This window comes from Arvicanthis niloticus, chromosome 12 (genome assembly GCF_011762505.2).
Source record: "Arvicanthis niloticus isolate mArvNil1 chromosome 12, mArvNil1.pat.X, whole genome shotgun sequence".
Taxonomy (NCBI): Eukaryota; Metazoa; Chordata; class Mammalia; order Rodentia; family Muridae; genus Arvicanthis; species Arvicanthis niloticus.
In genome coordinates, this window is record NC_047669.1 from 75,032,144 (window position 1) to 75,053,515 (window position 21,372).

At 41.7% G+C, this 21,372-nt stretch overlaps 1 protein-coding gene across 3 annotated transcripts in view; it reads left to right on the forward strand.

Annotated features, from left to right (window-relative positions):
• Window positions 1-10,300, forward strand: part of LOC117718132 (carbonyl reductase [NADPH] 1-like) — a 31,363-nt gene extending 21,063 nt beyond the window's left edge. For 2 of the 3 annotated variants that reach the window (XM_076943169.1, XM_076943168.1), the window contains 3 exons: window positions 2,975-3,499; window positions 6,184-6,291; window positions 9,740-10,300. In XM_076943169.1, the coding sequence (XP_076799284.1) occupies window positions 3,160-3,499; window positions 6,184-6,291; window positions 9,740-10,176 (885 nt within the window). In that variant the 5' untranslated portion in view covers window positions 2,975-3,159 and the 3' untranslated portion in view covers window positions 10,177-10,300. The remainder of the gene's footprint in view (window positions 1-2,974; window positions 3,500-6,183; window positions 6,292-9,739) is intronic. The other variant, XM_076943170.1, reaches the window with a different exon arrangement.
• The last annotated feature ends 11,072 nt before the right edge of the window (window positions 10,301-21,372 follow it).

The window sequence follows — 21,372 nt, forward strand, 5'->3', positions numbered from 1 at the left end:
TCATGGAACAATGTCAGATTCCTGCCTAAAACCCATTTCCTTGTCATTGGCCAATGTCAGATTCCTGCCAAGCGGCCCCAAAAGCTCTCCACAGGACCCCGAAAAGCCCTGCAATCAAAAAACAAATGGCCAGTAAACACGTGATCATGTTCACCCTGATTCACCATCAGTGAGACGCAAATTAAAACTGTACTAAGCCGAGCAGTGGTGGCGCACGCCTTTAATCCCAGCACTTGGGAGCCAGAGGCAGGCGGATTTCTGAGTTCAAGGCCAGCCTTGTCTACAGCAAAGAAACCTTGTCTCGGGGAAAGAAAAAAAAAGAACTATCCTCGAGACTATATACGATATACGATATACTATATACTCTATACTATATACGCTATACTATATACTATATACTATATACTATAGTATATATACTATATACTATATACTATATACTATATACTATATACTATATACTATATACTATATATACTATATACTATATACTATATACTATATACTATATACTATATATACTATATACTATATACTATAAACTATATACTATATACTATATACTATATACTATATATACTATATACTATATACTATATACTATATACTATATACTATATACTATATACTATATATACTATATACTATATACTATATACTATATACTATATACTATATACTATATACTATATATACTATATACTATATACTATATACTATATACTATATACTATATACTATATACTATATACTATATATACTATATACTATATACTATATACTATATACTATATACTATATACTATATACTATATATACTATATACTATATACTATATACTATATACTATATACTATATACTATATACTATATACTATATACTATATACTATATACTATATACTATATACTATATACTATATACTATATACTATATACTATATACTATATACTATATACTATATACTATATACTATATACTATATACTATATACTATATACTATATACTATATACTATATACTATATACTATATACTATATACTATATATACTATATACTATATACTATATACTATATACTATACACTATATATAAGAATCCATCTTATCCTAGTCAGAATGACAGTCATTACAGAAACAGAGGCTGGAGAGATGGCTCAGCAGCAGGTCCTTGCATGTTCTCTTCCTACAATCTGTATCAAAACTATCCGTAATTCTAGTTCCAAGGAATCTGATGCCCTCTTCTGGCTTCCACTGTTATCAGATGAATATACATACACAGAGGCAAAACATTCACACACATAAAAATAAAAAACAAATTATCTAAAGCAAGCACCAGCAAGAGGACTCCACAGCCACTGCTGGTGCCATGTAAACCGGTCTAGTCAGCACCGACAGCAGAATGGAGATGTGGGGCTCTCAATGAAAATGGCCACCACAGGCTCGTAGGGAGTGGCACTACTGGGGGTGTGGCCTTGGTGGAGCTGTGTCACTGGGGGTGGGATCTGAGGTGTCAGATGCTCAAGCCAGACCCGGGGACTCTCTCTTCCTGCTGCCTGCCTATCTGGAGGTAGAGCTGTCAGCTACTCTCCAGTACCATGTCTGCCTTGGTGCCTCCATGCTTCCTACCATGACAATGAACTAAACATCTAAACTATAAACCAGCCTCAGTGAAACCGTTTCCTTTCTAAGAGTTGCCGTGGCCATGGTAATGAAAACTAAGACAAGCGGTTTCTCAAAAAATTAAAAACAAACACACACCAAAAAAAAACCCAAAAAACCAGTCTCTCCTACTACTCTGCTATTGTAGGCCTGAGTTTTACCCAGGGCACTAGAGGTTATTTAGAGACACTTGCACATTGCTGCCTCCTGAGGCACACTTCACAGTGCTAAGTAATGGAACCAACCTAGGTGTCCCTCAATAGAGGGACGGGTGGAGGAATGCACACACACAACGGACTTTTTCAAATATAAAGTTTTGTCATTTACAGGAAAACGGGTGCAACTGGAGGTAACCCTATTAAACAGCAAATGAAGCCTCTGAAAGACAAACACTCCATGCCTTTTCACACTTACGGCTCTAAGATTTAGTGGAGATACATGTGAGCAATGAAGATGAACCAGGGGAAGAGCGGGATCTGATGGGAGAGGGACAAGATTAATATAAAAATTTTAATGAAAATTTAAACAAAAAAATGCATGTGGATGCCCCCTAAAGTACTCTACAGGGACAGCCCTGTGTCCTGAAAGCAGACATTCTGACCTGCAGGGACAATGTTGGCTTTTCAGTACCAGGGTGTAAAAGCCTATAATGACTTTAAAATGTTGCCTACCATTTATGTAAAATCTAGCCAAAAATTAGCCAACAGGCTTTCCTTCATTTGAGCAGTGAGTGGCCACCAGGTCCCCATTCATTCCGTACAGCTCATTCTATACTAGCTATAAAGACTTACTTCGTTTGCAGAGATACCTTCTAAACGCTAGGGGGGGGAAAGGGTTAGGCTAGTTACCATTTCTTGAAGCAACATAGAAAGCTGAGAGCCTCAGGAAGTAAAGAACAAAACGGTCAGACTTAACTACAATGCCAACTGAATGATTCTTGGCTGCAAGGTGGGCAGATGCCAGGAGTTCTAAGGTCTGTTTTAGCAAAGTTCAGGCTTCCTGTCTTGAGCATTTCCTTTCTAGGTCAGCCAACCACGATCATCCTTTTGTTCTCTAAAATCTGGACTCACCTTTCTTCCTTGTTTTAACTGTCTATTAACATGTTCCACATGCTGACTATTACAAACTATCCAGTGTCTCTTGTGGTAAGCTGTTATAAAACTGAGTCCATGCACAGTGCCAGCACGTATACCATCACTGGTTAAACACCCAGCAATTAAGACGATTAGCCACTAAGAGACTAAGATATCTTGCAGTGAGACAGACACTTACCCATCACTAACTTAGACTTGTTTGTCTTGTTTGCTCTAAGGCCACTGAGTCGTGCCAAGAGCAGTGCCCAAGACTGCTCCGGTGTCTGGGCTCTGGGCCTAAGGTCCCCAGACACATGATGCTCCGGATGTTCACACAGACAATTTCGAGTCTAGCAACATCTTAGTGGCCCAAAGTCAGCTGGTTTAGTTCTTCTGGCACGTGCCTCTCGCTGCCCTCCCAGCCATGTCGTCCTGCAATCGTGTTGCACTGGTAACTGGAGCTAACAAGGGCATCGGCTTTGCAATCACACGTGACCTGTGTCGCAAATTCTCCGGGGACGTGGTGCTCACGGCGAGGGACGAGGCACGAGGCCGCACAGCGGTGCAGCAGCTGCAGGCAGAGGGCCTGAGCCCCCGCTTCCACCAGCTGGACATCGACGACCCTCAGAGCATCCGAGCCCTGCGCGACTTTCTGCTCAAGGAGTACGGAGGACTGGACGTGATGGTCAACAATGCGGGCATTGGCACCTGGCCCAAAAATAACCCACCAGGAAAAGGGGACTTCTTCAAGGAACCCCAGCCAGGTGGGTCTACTCTTGTGCTGGCAGTGCAGGGGTATGGGATGGGGACCCAGTGGCTTGTGGGGATCACAACTGGCTCCTTGAGAAGTACAAGATAGGTTGGGAGCTTCAGCAAGGACAGGATGAATATTCTAGTGATGTGGGTTGCCTGAAGAACTCCCTGGAGCCTTAGTAAAACGAAGGGAGTGTTTACTAACTGCTAGTGTGTCAAGAGCCATCTAGTATAGCTAAGACTAGCAGGTGACCTTCCTGGAGGTGGCCACCATTTTCACATGTTGTGCGATGGGTGAGCTCAGCAGCAAGGCCCAAAGAGACTTCACCTCAGGATTGCTTCTTTCAGCTGATATGCCTTTGCTGTCATTATTAAATTAATATAATAATCCCTAGGCATTAGGCATTATTGATCAGATTTCCTGCAAATCAACATAAAAATGAACTTTCATGATTAATAATTCTATAGAATTCCTGATTTGTTCAAATAATTTTAGAAGGAACGTTTTTAGAGATGGTCTTAGTTGTTTTGCTAGAAAGATGTAATTAAGTTAGAATCAAGAATAGAATGTGCCCACTCCTCATAACAGTAAGTAAAGGCTGCAAAATAAGAAATACAGTAAGCTTTCATAATCACACTAAAAAGAAAAACAGACTTAGGACAAATTTGTGTTCAAGGAAAAACATTTAGGTCCAAAGATATAGCCACAGGTGTGTGCTATGATAGCTAAGGCCCTATCATAGATGTAGAAGCTGTTGCTTAAACTTATAATGAACTTATTACAACGAAACACTGCTTTGAACTTAATATCAACATCCTTCTGTAACTCCTATTTTGTGTGACAGTTTATCTCTGAGGTAATTTTCTAAATAGAAATTTTCTATTTTTGTCTAAGATATAAAAAATAAAATAAAATTGTTGTTTGGATGGTTTGGCTTGGGAGTCTCTGTGCCAACCACCCACCCATCCATCTATCCATCTACCCATCCATCTACCCATCCATCTACCCAGCCATCCACCCAGCCACCCACCCAGCCATCAACCCAGCTACCCACCCAACCAGCCACCCAGCCACCCACCCAACCAGCCACCCAGCCACCCACCCAGCCAGCCACCCAGCCACCCACCCAGCCACCCACCCAGCCATCCACCCAGCCATCCACCCAACCATCCACCCAACCATCCACCCAGCCACCCACCCAGCCATCCACCCAGCCATCCACCCAGCCATCCACCCAGCCATCCATCCAAATGTATGTTTTATCTGCATGTACCCATGTAGGTAAATGTGTATGTATATAAGCATGCATAAACACTTGTGGAGTTGAATGAGAGACGATCAGACCTGGCCACAGAGTGGGTATATGAATGTACATGTGTCTATGCATATTTGCCTGTATAAAGCATTTTAATTCTTTTTCTTTCCTTCCTCTCTGGTTCACAAGGAGTTAACCAGCCTAGCCACAGAGGCTTCTGGCTGCCTGGACAGAGAAGGGAGAAATAACAATACATTTTTTACTAAATTCCCCGCTGCTAGGCAATAGTGTTAGTTGCCCAAGCCAGTGTTTTTTAACCACAGAATAAGCAAGAAAGTTTTTTAAAATTTTTAGAAGTTATCAGCAACCATTCAGTATAGTTAGAGAGCTAGAAGGTCAGAGACTATCAGTGTCAGTCTTTAAACCCTACGCCTATGTCCAATGCTGTGTCCCACGTCAAACCATTCCAAGCCAGGCTGGCTCCAGGCACTAATGGAAGTGTCCCAAGCAGATTAGCAGGAAGTTGGCTTGAGTTTTTAATGTCAAAAATGCAACTGTGACATATGCAGAAAAGCAGCCCTGGACACCTACAACAAGCATTGTTTACAGAGGCAGAGAAATAGTAGTTAAGTGGCCTGACAGTTTACCCTTAGCTCAGGGTGACACTGTATAAGAATTTAGGGCTGGTCCAGAGATTGTGTTCAAAGAACCTTATGACCACTTATCTGGCTCGACTCTGGGGTTCTTTGCACATTCATGTCAAGTGGATGTTATGATTGGACCATACAACTAGTTGGGTTTAGTTCTAACTGATTTGAAATAAGTAAGAAATGGGGAAGAGGGTCTTTTACACTAAGATTCCTTGTAAGATTTCTTCACCTCAGCTCCAAGATGTCATGTGGTAAAATGCAGCATAATCAAACCAGGAACTCCTCAAAGGTACAACAATTATATATCAGTAGGTGTCTTTTCAGTGTTCTGTTGTGAAGAGATACAATGACCAAGATAATTTATAAAAAAAAAAAAAAAAAAAGCATTTCATTGAGAACTTACTTACATTTTTTGAGGGTGGTTCATAATCGCCATGTAGAGAAGCAGACAGACATGGTGCTGGAGCAGTAACTGAGAGCTTTACATCCTGATCTGCGGGTAGTAGGCAGAGAGAGTGGGGGAGAGGGCGAGGGTTTGGACTTGGTGTGGGCTTTTGAAACTCAAAGTCCACTTGCAATGCCACACCTACTCTAACAAGGCCACACATCATAATCCTTCCCAAACAGTTCCACTCCCTCTGACTAAGCAATCAAACATATGATCCTGTGGGGACCATTTTCATTCAAAACACCATAGTAGGTCTTACCTATCTATACTTCATGTCCACAGTTGGAACAAGTTCTGACTAATGAATGCTTTGTTACTTGTTCTCTTTCTTCCCTACAAAGGCATTGATCTCACCCACTTTCACATTCAAAGAGAAGCTGCAATGAAAACTAACTTTTTCGGTACCCAGGCCATCTGCACAGAGCTACTCCCTCTAATAAAAACCCAAGGTGAATCTGATGGGTGATCTCCTCTGCCTGGGATCTGGCTGCCTGGGAGTTTTCCCTACTGGGTTCTGGCCTCCTGCCGTCTGCCTGCCTGGGGTCTGCCTGACTGGGATCTGCCTGGTATCTCCTTTCCAGGTCCAGCTTCTTCTCCCAATCAAGAAGACCTCCTTGCTGGGTATCCTTCCTACTATTGTTTCTCCAGCACCCACTGACCCTCACCGTAGCATTATGATTTGTATATCTGCGTCATTTTCTCTTAGCCTAGTGGAGCCTTCACCAACACCTACCCACTAAACCCACCACCCAGAAAATTCTTCCACCTGCTTTGAACACTCCCAGAATTTCCTTCTCCTGAGATCCTTGCATCCCTAACATTTCTACCTCCTCACAACATACTCCCTCACTCCAACCATAATTCTTTATAAATCATCTTGGTAACTAACCAGTTTGTTGATGACATCATGCTTATCCCTCAGAGTCAGAACCTAGTATCCTGCCTGAGTCTCCTGCATCTCTGTCTGTCAGCTCACCCCTACATAAGGTTCTCAGCTGCCCATCCACAGCTACAAAGTCTCCTGGGTCTTTTCCTTTCCATCCCTATTGTCTTCATTCCTATTCCCCACCCAAAGCCCTTTGACAGAAAACCCAAGCCCTTAGCACGACTTGTAAAGATTACCATAATCTGATTCCACTCCACTTTCCTCCAGGCTCATGTTAGCTCCCCAATAACCTGCACATGACAAACTATCATATATCTTTCATTATAGATTCTTCTAGTATAATTTAGCCAGTGAGCCAGCCTCTCTCGGGTGGCTTTCTTTGCAGGCATCCTGTCCCACTGCAGCTAGCTCCTCCTTCTTTCATAGAGGCAGCTTAGTTATGCTGACAGAAACATAAGATGGCAGAATGAGCAGAAATACTCATATAAACTCTTTTCTACACTAGCCATTTACAGTAGACCTGGAAAATCCCATCTTATCACTTCTGTGTACTGTAGGTGACACACTTATCCCTGTATTATAGGACACCAATAAAGACAAATAACCACTTTTAAAACATACATGTATATTGAGGACCGAGCTGCCCCATGTTTGGGGGCCAAAATGTCACGGACCGCTCTGTCAATGTTTGAACCCGCACTGCCACAAGCCTTGGGGGCTAAGTTGTTAGAGCCTGTGCTGCAGCAAGCTGCTCAGGTCCACAGGTTGGGGTTCAGCAAGAGAAAGAGTGAGGATGGATGCAAGGAATGGAGACCAGGCAGAGTGTGATTCAATCCCGTTTATTCTTCAGTCTCTCTTCCTAGTCCAAGTCCCAAGTCTTGAGTGTCTAGTCCCTAGTTCCTAGTGCCTCCAAGTTCCAAATTACTTCTTCGAAGTACTAAGTGCTTAATGTCTAATTCCAAGTTCTTCCTCCAAGTGCCTAGTGCCTAATACCTAATAATCATCTGTTCTTTTCTTCTGTCTGCCTCTGCCTTTTTATATGTCTCACTTCTAAGGCGTGCCTCTAAGTCACACCCTTAAGTCACACCCTTAGGTCTTATCTCTAAATCACACCTTAAGTTACGCCCTTAAATATCAGCTCTAAATCACACCTTTAAGTCTCACACACCCAAGGGAAGATCTTGGGTATCTAAAACAAGATGTTATCAGAGTGTGCTCAGCTGTGGTAGGGTAATGTAATCAAATCTCTTGTCAGGGTATATGGCTCAAAGATGATAGCCACCTTCGGTTGGCTCCCCACAGGTCCCCCTTTTTAATTTTTTTTCAAAAGGGAAGGCTGGGGAAACTTATGGAAACTGTGCCTGTCTTAGGTTGGAACAAATGACCCCAGCTTCCCTTTCCTGTCTTTGGATACTCAACAGCCATTTGTTGAGCTCCTGTCTTAGGATGGTGAAGCCTCCCTTTTTAGGGGCAAGGGTCTTGAAGTGTTCTCTTACCCGTCTTTGACTATCCGGCTTAGCACATAAGTTAGGGGTTAATCCTCATTTGTCTTGATGACAGAGGTTTTACAAACCCCTACTTCCAGCCTGTAATAACAGACCTGTGTGGGTTTCATTTGAACAGCATCTATCTGTTGTCGTACAAAAGCCATCAGTTTGTTGAAGAGGATGGACCCAAGAGACAAGAGACTTAACAATGCCTGAATAGTTAGTATAACAGCAACACTCTTTTTTTAAGGGCAACATATAACTCCCTCTATCAGAGGAGTAAAAAGTATAAGCCTCTTCTATTCTGTTTATAAATGTGTTATAACAGAATCTAAATCTATAGAAATACAGAACTGATCATAGCTTTGATCTTAACAAAACAAGTACAGAAATCCCTGTTCCTGCTCTAGTCAATCTCGAACCCAAAAAACAACTATAATAACTGTAGTAGTGGGTGTTCTCCTGGGTCTAAACAATGTTCTCCACTAAATCATAAGTTGGGGAAACAAGAGTCTAATAGAGCTACCCTGGAGGTATGGGTGTTGATGTCTCCTTCCACATTGGAGAATTCCCAAGTCAGGTTTGCTGGTTGATCTGTTCCAGTTTGAAGGCAATTGAGAAGCATCTTCATATTTCCTGAAAAGAAAAAATATGCTTCTCAGGGGGTTTCTTCTCCCTGGATTTGTTATAGTTGTCTATTTGTTTAATCAGTCTCTCTGGCAGCCAGATTTGGTGCGGCATCTGCAATTTGGGAATATATGCAGACAGAACCTCTTCCCCCAAATAAACACTGGATCTGGCCCATTCCAGGTTTCAGTTAATGGGTCTTTCCAGAGGACTGTTGCAAAATTCTTTCTGGTATCAGGGTGCCAGAATCTATCGCAGCGGATTTTCCTTCAGAATCCAAAGTTTAAAAATTTAAAATAAAGAGCATGTGATGAAGGATATTTTGGGGGGATCCCTTGGTAGGATACCATTCCTCCTTTTTAATTTTTTCAAATTGACATTTAATGGTTTGATGTGCCCTTTCTACCATACCTTGGCCCTGTGGATTGTATGGAATACCTGTTTTATGTAGTATTCCCAATTTTTCACAGAATTGGCAGAACCTGGAGCTTGTATACCCTGGGCCATTGTCAGTCTTTATCTGTTTAGGCACACCCAATACAGCAATTGTAGCAAACATATGAGTGATCATATGCTTGATTGTTCCTCCAGATTGTAATGTCACATGAATGACATCTGTTGGCTCCCCACACATATACAATTTAAACTACTGTCCTTTGTCCCAGCCTACCCCTCCCCCCCAGCAGATTCCAGTACGCCTTAAGGCTGTGTTCCACAGACTTTAGAAGGTAGCCTTTTTCAATGCTTCTTGCCTGCTCAATCTGCCTCAAGCTTGCCTTGTTTGTGTGTGCTCCTCTTCAAATGAACACTGCTGGTATTCTCTCAAGTGTGAATTTTCTAAGCTAAACCCCTGCTACTTAAAACTCATCACTTCTGTGCTTATGTTGTGTGTCTTAGGTAGAGTGGTGAATGTGTCAAGCCTAATAAGTCTTGAGGCCCTGAGAAACTGCAGCCCAGAGCTGCAGCAGAAGTTTCGAAGTGAGACCATCACTGAGGAGGAGTTGGAAGGGCTCATGAAGAAGTTTGTGGAGGACACAAAAAAAGGAATCCATGAAAAAGAAGGATGGCCTAATAGTGCATATGGGGTGTCCAAGATTGGGGTGACAGTCCTGTCCAGAATCCATGCCAGGAAACTCAACAAGCAGAGGAGAGGGGACAAGATCCTCCTGAATGCCTGCTGCCCTGGATGGGTCAGAACTGACATGGCAGGACCAAAAGCCCCCAAAAGCCCAGAAGAAGGAGCAGAGACCCCCGTGTACTTGGCCCTTTTGCCCCCAGATGCAGAGGGGCCTCATGGGCAGTTTGTTCAAGACAAAAAAGTTGAACAGTGGTGAACTCAGCTCTTTGCACACTCCCATTTGTAGCCTGTCCTAAAGGAACAGTTCTAATCTTAATTCTATGATGTCTTGTGGTTTCTTCAGGTATGAAAATAATGAATTAAAATCAAGATGAAGTAAATGACTCTTTATGTGTGTTCATTTATTGTGTGTGTGTTTGTATGTGTATGTTAGACGTGTAAATGCATGTGTGCACAATATGTGTATGTTATGAATTTATACATGGTATGAGCATAGAAGTTAGAAGAAAACCTTAGGCCTGGATACTCAGGCCATTTCCTCTTTGTTTTTAATTTTTGAGATAAGGTTGTGATAGCTTTTAAACTATTTGTGTTAATTCTTTGAGATTATCATACAGGCATGCAATATACTTTGATCATACTCATCTGCTGCTTCTCCCCCTTACTCCCCAGTTTTCCCACCATGTCCAACTTTGTCTTACATTTAATTTTTCCTGCTGCTGCTATTGTTTTTTAAACAAGCTTGGTTGAACTACCAGAGGGCACATCCTTAAAGAAAACTGATTCTCCTCCCCACTCCCAGACGCTGCCAGCTGTCAATAGTTCCTCAATTAAGGGCAGAAGCTTATGGGAACCTCCCCAGTCTGTGCCAGAATGCTGACTTTGTGCAGGCAACCACAACTGCTGTGGGTCCATGAGTCAGCCATCCTGTCAGGTACAGAAGACTCTGATTTGCTCTCCTCTTCTCCAACCTCTGGCTCTTACAATTTTTCTTCCTCTTCTTCCTTAGTGGCCTAAGGCTTGGGGACATTGACAGAGCTGTCCTTTTTGTTGGTGAGCACCCTACAGACACTTTTTCTCCACACTTTGACTAGTTATGAGTTTCTTCACTTACCACTATCCACTGCACAAAGACATCTCTCTAGTGAAGACTGTGAGCTAAAGTAATCTACAGGTATACAGATATAAACTTAGAGGGCAGTTAGATACTGTGTCCAGTTAGCAAAGTAATAGTAATAGATTTACCCTTGTGGGCTATGAGTGCCTCAACCACAGGTTCTTGACCAGATTTACAGTCCTAGGTACATGTTTCATCCTATGGAGCAGGCCTTAAGTCAGCAGTTCTCAACCTGTGGTCACGGCCCTCACAGAGTCACAGATCACACATCCTGTATATCAGATTACATTATGATTAATAACAGTAGCAAAATTGGAGTTATGAAGTAGCAACAAAGTACTTTTATGGTTGGGGGTCACTATAGCATGAGGAACTGCATTACAGGCCACAGCATCAGGGAGGTTGAGAACTACTACCTTAAATCTGACCAGAAAGTGTTGGACCTGAAAGTCTGCACAGAGACACAGGGACCGAGACTGATGCAAACAGCAAGAGGAATCTTTATTCTGACATGTCGGGGTCTCTTCACTCTCGCAGGAAGAAGGACCCCGAATTTCTGGAGCACACACCTTTTATACTTTGGCATAGGCAGACTTTAGCAACAGTAAAACTTGTCTAAACCTAATTGGACTTTAAACTTATTGGCCACACTCACTCAGGCAATTGTTTCTGGTGGGCTATGTTTAGCCAGGGTTGTGAAGGACAGAGCTGGGTACTAATCAGTACACTCTGCAGTTTATCTCCAAATTGTTTTTTTTTTTTTTTTCACTTTCTCCCTGCTATCAGGAACAGCCTGACCAGCGGGCTGATTGTGTCTTTATTTGTCCTTTTGTTCCCTTGGTTGTTATGGTGAATTTGTCAGGGTGGTCTCACAAAAGCAATTGGGTACCCCCATAACATTCACACTACTTTTGCACCCTTGAGCATGTCTTGTTGTGTTTGTCACACACAGGACTCACACTGAGGAGAGACTGTGCATGACTTTTTCTGCCATTACATTCTGGCAGGTAACCAAGAACAGTTCAAAATCCTGTATTGTTTGGGAGTATCCAGGATACCCCTGACTAATAACTGGAGGGAGCTATCCTTTACTTGGCGTTGAAATTTTTATTTGGCAACTTATGGCTTCTAGGAGGAGCATTATCACATGCTCCAATTTAATTGTGTGTACGTGTACGCGTGGGTGAGTAATAAGTGTAGTGATATGAGACTGACTAATGTGCTCTATTCCCCACCAGTGGTGCGAGTTCCTCACTGCCCACCCAAATGCTCTGGATTTTTGAATGAAAGACAAACACACACACACACACACACACACACACACACACACACACGGGCTGCTAACACCTCACCTCTGATACTCCTGAATTATTACTCACTAAAATCTACATTCCATCTTCGATACCCCAACCCCAGGTGGGGTCGGTGGGGGCTGTGGCCACTCTTCCCTGGCTCTTACATGATTGTACACTCTCTCTTTTACAGCTCTCTATGCTGCATCTTATTCCTTTCCTGGCAATATTGATTCTCTCTCCTCCTTCAGTCCCCTTGCCTGCAACTTCTAAAGTCACACCTCTATCTCTCTGCCCAGCCGTTGGCCAGGCAACTGGCAACTTTATTTACCAACTAGAGCCTGCTGGGGGGCAGAGACCTTCATCGTCTCGCTTGGGACTCTCATGCATTTTGGGAACCCATAGTGCAAACATTAAACCAAACCCACAACAAATAAGTATTTTCTCCATGAGGCTTTTTAGAACATCCTTATTATTAGTATCTGTCCCCCCACCTCCTTTGACCTCCCCTCTCATCTCTCTCCCCACTAAAAACTCTTCCTTAGCCAGTGTTCTATAGCTATGAAGAGGCACCAGGACATTGGCAACACTTATAAATAAAGACACTCAATTGGGGCTTGCTTAAAATGTCAGAGGTTTGGTCTGGAAGCTTAGCCACATGCAGGCGGACATCATGGTGCTAGAGAAGTTGAGAGTTTTATCTGGATCCACTAGCAGCAAGAAGAGAAACAGCCACTGGGCCTGGCTTGGGCTTCTGAAAATCCCAAAGGCCACCCCCAGCGACAATGAGGCCTTCAGTTACACCACATCTACCCCAACAGTGAATGTATGCTTGCTTGTACTTAGTCTGATTTTTCCACTCTCGTACAGTTTAGGCCCTCTGCCAGGGAATGTTGTTGGTTGCCGTGTCTTGTATGGTGGTTTAAATAGGCACGGCCTCCATAGATTCGTGTGTATTCTAATGCTTGGCCATCGGAAGTGACACTATTAGGAGGTGTGGTCTTGTTGGAGAAAGTATGGCACTGTGTAGACAGGATTTGAGGCCTTTTGTGCTTATGCTCCACCCAGTGTGTAACCAGAGCCTCCTCCTGGCTGCCTGCAGAAGACAGTCCCCTTCTTCTGCATTCTGATCAAGTTGTAGAACTCTCAGCTTCTCCAGCACCATGTCTGCCTGGTGCTGCCATGCTTCCCACAGTGATGATAATGGACTGAACCTCTGAAACTGTAAGCCAGCTCCAATTAAATGTTTATAAGAGTTACCTTGGTCATGGTGTCTCTTCACAGCAATGAGACCCTAAGTAAGACATCCTAGGTCTCTCCTCATTCTAACAGTGCCACTCCCTGAGACTAAGCATTTCAATCTATGAGCCCATTATTTAACCCACCACAATCTCCCTCCCCATTATGTCCCCTTTTCACTTCATATCACCTGTATTCTATTATGTCCCCTCAATTAAGACCTTTCTTTCCCATTCCCAACAATAGTCCTTCTTTAGTTGCCTATATTCTACAGGTGCTCCAAGTAAAACACACTAAAGATTTGATGCTAAGATCTACATATTAAAGAGAACACATAACATTTGTCTTCTGGGTCTGACTCACTCATTCAGTATAATGTTTTCAGTTCTATCAATTTGCCTGCAAATTTTATAACTTCATTTGATGGTCAGCTTTAGTTGTCAACTTGACAGAACTTAGGATTACCTGCAAAGAAAGACTCAAGGTGGGATTACCTACATTGGCTTGGCCTGGGGCTGGGGGCTAGTCATAAGTTATCTGATGAGAAAAGGCCCAGGACAAGCTACCTGTCACCATTCCCTAGGCAAGGGGTCCTAAACTATGTGAGAGTGGAGAGGTCAGGCTGAGGACAAGCACATATGCATTCATTTCTCCTTCCTCTTCATTGCGGACTCCCATACGGTTTTGGTTTTTTTTGTTTGTTTGTTTGGTTTTTTTTTTTTTTTTTTTTTTTTTTTTTGGTTTGGTTTGGTTTGGTTTGGTTTGGCTTGGTTGTTGTTGTTGTCAGAGTATCTATAACAGTGACACAATGAAATCAGAATGAGGGTTTCTTTGGCCCCGAATTGTACCATGTGTTTGAGGCTGGTTGGACAGTTCACTTCTAGGAGTCTGCTTGTGTTTATTCATCACTGGGATGATCCATCTCATGCCCAGCTTTTTACGTGGTGCCTTGGAATATGATCTCAGATCTTCACACTTGGGGGCAAATGCTTTATGCACCAAACCGTCTTTCTACTCTATATGTACCCACTCTGCAGATATTGTCTTCAACCTACCCTATACCTATCCAATCCTACAGATTATCTTTAAGGGTTTAATAATGTAAAGGTTAGGTCAGAGGAAGAGACAACGTTCTACCAGGCTGGGTAGACGCAGAAGGAGCCAAATAGTAATAGCTTGTTTTATCTTAGTATTTTTTTAATGGCACCCAAAATAATGACCATAGTTAGGACATCACCATCCATATGTACCATGTACTGTATTAGAGTCAACACTCACTTTAAGACATTTGTATCTCTTACTTTAATCTTGAATCCACAAGTAAGAGAAAATGTGTGATATGTATCTCTCTGAACCCGGCTTGTTTTGCTTAACAAAATAAGTTCCAACTATTTCCTTGATATGATATCATTTCATATTTCTTTATGTCTGAATAAAACTTCATTGTGAATGCATACCACGCTGCAATTATCAATTCATCTGTTCATCAGTTCATCTGATTTCTAGACTAACTACACATATCTCAGATGCTATGAATAACCATGATTAGTCTGAATGTACGGATAAGTTGTGGTTTGTTTTCTTTGATTCCAAGGCGTGCACCATCACTGCCCAGCTTTATATTTAGTTTTTAAAAGTGATTTTCATACTTACTTCATGGTAAGGGCACACCATAGAAGGTTCATTTTCCCTCAACAAAACTGTTTTCTTGATGATAGCCATGTTGACTCGGGGGAATATCACTTCAACTTTAGTGCTACTGTTTATAAGACCAGCTCTGCCTAAGGTGAAAATAAATCTCACTGTGGTTTTATTTTACATTTCCATGATAGCTAAGGACATTGAACATTTTTGGAGTGTTTATTGATTATTTGTGTTTTATGGAGAACTAATCTGCTTGATTCATTTGCCTGTCAGTTGATTGCATTATTTTTGTATTTGTATTTTGATTGATTATATTTTAAGTTTTGAGTTCATTATGTATTCATTCCCTTTACTGCTGTTTCTTTCATTCTCTTGTGAGCACTTAGTATCGTTTTCTGGTCTATTGAAGCCCTTTTCAGAAATTCTTTACCTATCCCTGTGTCTTAAACTGTGTGCCTTTTGTTTTCTCTAACAGCTTTAAAGTTTCAAGCATTATTGTTGAAGTCTTTGATACATTTTAACTGATTTTAATTAATATTTTTACTTTGTTTTCAACTCAAAAATCAAATCAGTGATCATGTAAGGGATTAATGCTGGTTATAGTGACAAAGGTCAAACAGTCTAACAGCACAAAAGAAATGTAAGTGTGGAAGGTACTGGAAAGCCTTGATACTTGCTCAGTGATTTGGAGAATTTGCTGTATGTCTAAGTTTTCCACTTTGTTTATGTGTATACATGTTCATTTTTATTTCTAAAATTTTAACTTACTTTTAACTATTAGTTCTCAGGCTTCCCTGACACCTTTCCCTTCCCACATCAAGTCCTTGTTTTTTTTTTGTTTTGTTTTGTTTTTTTAAACTCGTTGGGTTCATCTAGTGCTGCCAATAGAAATATTAACTGTTCTTTATGGTTTGGCCTTGTGCAAGTCTTGTGGCTGTGACGATAGCTGCAGAGAGCTCATCACTACAACAGCCATATCATGTCCAGAAGACAGGATTTTATAGCAGTCCTCTTCATCCTCCAGCTTGCACATTCCCCTCCCCTTCCATGGTATTTCCTGAGACTGGGGTAGGTCAGGGTGGGGGAGGGGATGGGGACAGGGTGGGGGAGAGGCAGGGCGGGGATTGTTACACTAGTCCCTGAGACTGGGGGGGTGGGGGTTGGAATAAGGAGTGAGGATTGATAGGGGTGGTGTATGGGGGGTTGGGGTGGGGATGGGGTGGGAGGAGTTAGGGTGGAAATTGTCTAAAACAATTGATAGAAGAAATATTTTATTGGAGGGCTCACAGTTTCAGAGGATGAGTCCATGACCATCACGTTAGGAAGCATGGGAGCAGGCAGGCAGGCATGGTGCTGGGGCAGCAGCTGAAAGCTTACTTACATCCTCTGCAAGTAGGAGGACGAGAATGAACTAACAGGGAATGGGGTGGAATTCTGGAACCTCAAAGCCCACTCCAGTAATACGCTCCTCCAACAAAGCCATATCTCTTAATCCCTCCCAAATAGTTCCACCACATTAGGGAGCAAGCATTCAAACATATGAAGCCTATGAGGCCATTCTCAATCAAACCACCACACTAGGGCTGGAGAGATGGCTCAGCAGTTAAGAGCACCGAGTGCTCTTCAGAGGTCCTGAGTTCAATTCCCAGCAACCACATGGTGGCTCACAACCATCTGTAATGGAATCTGGTACTCTCTTCTGGTGTATCTGAAGATAGCTACATTGTTCTCATATATATAAAATAAATAAATAAGTTTTTAAAAACACACTAGATTTTTTTCTTTTGCCCAATTTTACAGGACTAGGCATAAATTCTCTTATGAGAATTTAAATCCTTAAATCCACTTCCAAGGCAGTTGGTTATACCATAACCTTCATGCCATTGTTTCACTAATTGATGTGCTGTACTGTGGCATACAGAGTTCACCACTTGATAATGCCACTGTTATCTTTGCATCCCTAGGTACCTGCGTAGCATCTTATACCTGGATGGGCTTATCATCATTTATTTTGCCCTGTAACCTCTTGGCTTTTTCCTATTCTTAAGTCTACAATATTTCTCCTAGCATCCTCTAGAAGGCTAACTTAGTGGTTGTACATTCTTTTAATGTGTTTCCATCATGGAAATTTTTTTATTTATCTTTCAATTTAGATAGATAGATTTCCTGGGCACACTGGTCTGGGTTATCAGTTGTGATTTTTCAGAACTTAAAATACAACTTTCCAAATCCTTCTGGCTTTCAGAATTTCCATGGATACATCAGCTTTAATTCTCATGAGCCCACCTTTGCATGTGACTTGAACATTCTCTTCTATGACTGCCATCAGTACAGTTTCTTTGGATTAAATCAAAGCTACATAACAATCTAGGTGGCACATGACTTTAACCTCAGCATTCCAGACACTTAAGGCAGAGCTCTGAGTCTGAGGTCAGCCTTGGCTACAGAATGAGTTCCAGGCCAGTCAAGGCTATGTAGTAAAACAAGAAAGGAAGGAAGGAAGGAAGGAAGGAAGGAAGGAAGGAAGGAAGGAAGGAAGAAAGAAAGGGAAAGAAAGAGAGAAAGAGAAAGAAAGAAAGAAAGAAAGGAAGGAAGGAAGAAAGGAAGGAAGGAAGGAAGAAAGAAAGGAAGGAAGGAAGGAAGGAAGGAAGGAAGAAAGAAAGAAAGAAAGGAAGGAAGGAGAAATGTAGGAGAAAAGCTACATGAACAGACCTCACAGCCATGTTATTAAAATGCAGGGATTAGGAATGAGGATCATATCTGTAGATTTATAATCTTAACTACCACAATTGCCATTTTACATACATGGTGGCTGAACAGGTATTTGCTCAGATCGTGCTAGACCTAACCCCCAAGGGAATCATTTATTCACTGATTGCTTTTGACCTTGGTTTCTCTTTGAAGCATTAGGTGAATTGTGTTTATAAGGCAACTGGCCAAGCCACAATTTGCCCCAGGGTGAACACTGTATTTTGAATGTCATCAAGGCTCATTAAAAAGTCCAGAATTTTTTTTTATTTTTTTCATTGTTATCAAAACGATAACAAAGAAAAGCAACGTCAACGTCAGCTCTAGGGGAGCAAGTAGCTCCATGCCTCAAGTTGGCTGACGTTTTCTTCCAAATCTTTCCTTGTACCAACCATGAAACTGTGCACTTGAAAACAAGCAATGGTTTTAAACCAGTAGATAGAGAAGATGCAAGTCTACTTCACAAATTAGTGATGGAATCACTTGGCAGCCAAGGTAGTCTCAGAACACTGACTCTGTGGATACTAAAGAAAATTTATTCAACACTGGGGTAAAAGAGGTTCCATTGACCCCAAATCTGTCATCAGGCCTCCATTTTAAAAGAAAAAGGGCCGAGAACTTGACCTGCAGCTGAACCCAAGCTGCCCCCTAGTTCAGGAAGAGCCACATAACTTGTCTCTGACCCATACCCCAGAGTTACTCCCTAGCTACTTCTGAGCAACAGCCAATCAGGATTAGTCTGGTAGTTCCAGTTGTACTTTCAGACCATTTGTGATTGTTTATGGTTTTGCCTCAGCGCACCCACAATACAATACAATACAATACAATACAATACAATACAATAATCATTCAATTAGACGCTTGCCAGGTTAGAAACCCCTTTGCTTGCTTGCTATTTCCTATAAACCTTGTCCCACTGAGGGCTCAGGGCATCACCCTACCATCCTGTTGCAACAGTGACAGTGGTGAGCCCAAGCTCAAGCTTGAATAAAGATCCTAGTGCAATTGCTTCAAATTGGCTCCTTGGTGGTCTTTTGGGGTTCATGAATGCTTCCTGAACAGGCACAACACTAGAAAGATGTAATAAAGTTAGAATCAAAAATAGAATGTACCCACTCCTCATTATAGTAATAAAGGCTGCCTAATAAAGAATACAATTGAGAGCTTTCATAATTATGCTAAAAAGAGAACTAGACATGGGGCATATTTGTGTTCAAGGAGAAACATTTAGGTCCAAGAATAAAGCCACAGGTGCACTATGATAAGGCAAGGCTGTGTAAAAACTGTTGCTTTAAACTTATAATGAGCATATAGAATGAAACACCGCTTTGAACTTAGTATCAACATCCTACTGTAATTCCCATTTTATCTAACATTTTATCTCTGAGGTAATTTTCAAAAGAACTTTTTGTCTTAGAAGGTATAGAAAGACCAGAGAAAAGAAATAAAGTTGTTAGTTGGATGGTTTGGCTTGGGGAGCTCTGCCTCATCCATCCATCCATGCATCCATCCATCCATCCATCCATCCATCCATCCATCCAAATGTATGTATCTGTTTGTCTACATGTACATGTATAGGTACACTTGCATACTTACATGTTTGTAAGCACACATGAATACTTGTGGAGTTGATTGTGACAGACAGTCAAGCCAGGCCAGTGTATGTGTGAATGTTCTTGTGTATGTGCATATTTGCCTGTATACAACATTTTCATTCTTTTTCTTTCTTCTTCTCTGTTTCACAAAGTGCTAACCAGCCTAGCCAGACAGGCTTCTGGCTGCCTGGAAGAGAAGGGAGGCTAGCAATAAATCCTTTACCTAATCACCCACTGTTAGCAACAAGTATCAATAGATCCAGAGGCCTGCAGCTTCTGGCCTCAGAGTTACTTAAAGTCAAAATAGGCATAAGTTATTATAGAGAGCAATCCTACTGTCTTGCAAGACCAAGCCTTGCCCCCACCTACCCTCTTCCCCCTCAGCTGCTTCAGAGAGGACCCTGCCCCGGGGCTAAGCTCTGGACATGAACATATGAATATTTTAAATTATATTGAGAAAACCAGGTCTGATACTTTACCAAATATACCCCACTGAACACAGGGTGCAACACCCTTGCCTGAACCCCACAAAGAGAAAGATATCTAATAATATAATGATGACAGTCCCACTGACCTGTCATCTGAATGTGTGTGTGTGTGTGCATGCACATGTATGTGTGTGTGTGAGAGAGAGTGCATATAAACATGTATGTGTGTCACATGTATGTACATGTGTGTATGAATGCATCTGTGTGTGAGAGCACATGTGAGTGTGTGTGTATGTGTGTATGTGAGTATGAATGTGTGTATGTATGATTGTGATTAAGTTTGCCAGGGCCACACTGGAGTCAGCATCTCCCACTTTCTGTTTTAATTCAAGGGTGTGAACATCGATCGTGAGTGTAGCTACTGAGCAATAACTTCCTTTGATGCAGACTAGAAGAAGAAACAAAACGAGTAAGACTAAACCAACTGTGATTCCTCCGTTTATCAGCAAAGTCATCCAGGAAGATGAAGTGAATTCACTCACAGCAGAGGCAAAGGCTGCAGACACTTCCTCAATAGAGGTGAATCCCACTCTTAAGTTACTATTATCCATGATTTTATGATGTAGGGAGTTCATGTCCAAGGCCCAATTAGAATTGTTCCGAAGCCCCTTTGAATGAGACTGAATTTTAGGTCAGTGATGTTCAGAGGTATTAGATTCCAAGGAGATTACACAGACCAAGGGAGCAGTGAATGGCATTGCACTGAGAGCCTGATCTTAATATTTTGAATTTGATTTCCTATAAATAGGACTGTTTCAGCATTAAGCCTATCCTGAAGCCCCCTGTCAATATTTTCCTGGATCATGAGTGCTATTGACACATTTTTGGATAACTGGTCTACATGATGTGCTGTGTGAATGTTTTTAACTAAGAATGTAGTGGATAAGGCAAAACTAGGAATCATACCTATTAAGCCTAGGATCCCCAATATTAAGGTTGCAATATACTTGCCTGCATTTCCCTGTCATACGTGGTGTTGTTAGGGAAAATTAACATTACTATGTATGGATTTAGATTCAATATAACTTGCTATGACTGTAACTTGACTGTGTATCTGTCATTGTACAAGGAATTTCTGTTATGAAACTTCATCAACCTTCACTTGTTATGCTTCCAGTCAACGTTTCAGAACCTTGGTATGCAGATAGAGGTTTGCAAGTATTGGATCTAATTCAATTGCATCAAGAAATTTTGACTCTAAAAGATGCTAAACCTCTGTAATTTGGTGCTGCAAAAGTTGCCTCTGAATGGTTAGAGCAATTAAAAAAGAATATGCCTTCCTGGTTTTGTTTACTCATTTGGCCTTCTCAGTATTTGCCTTGGGTATTC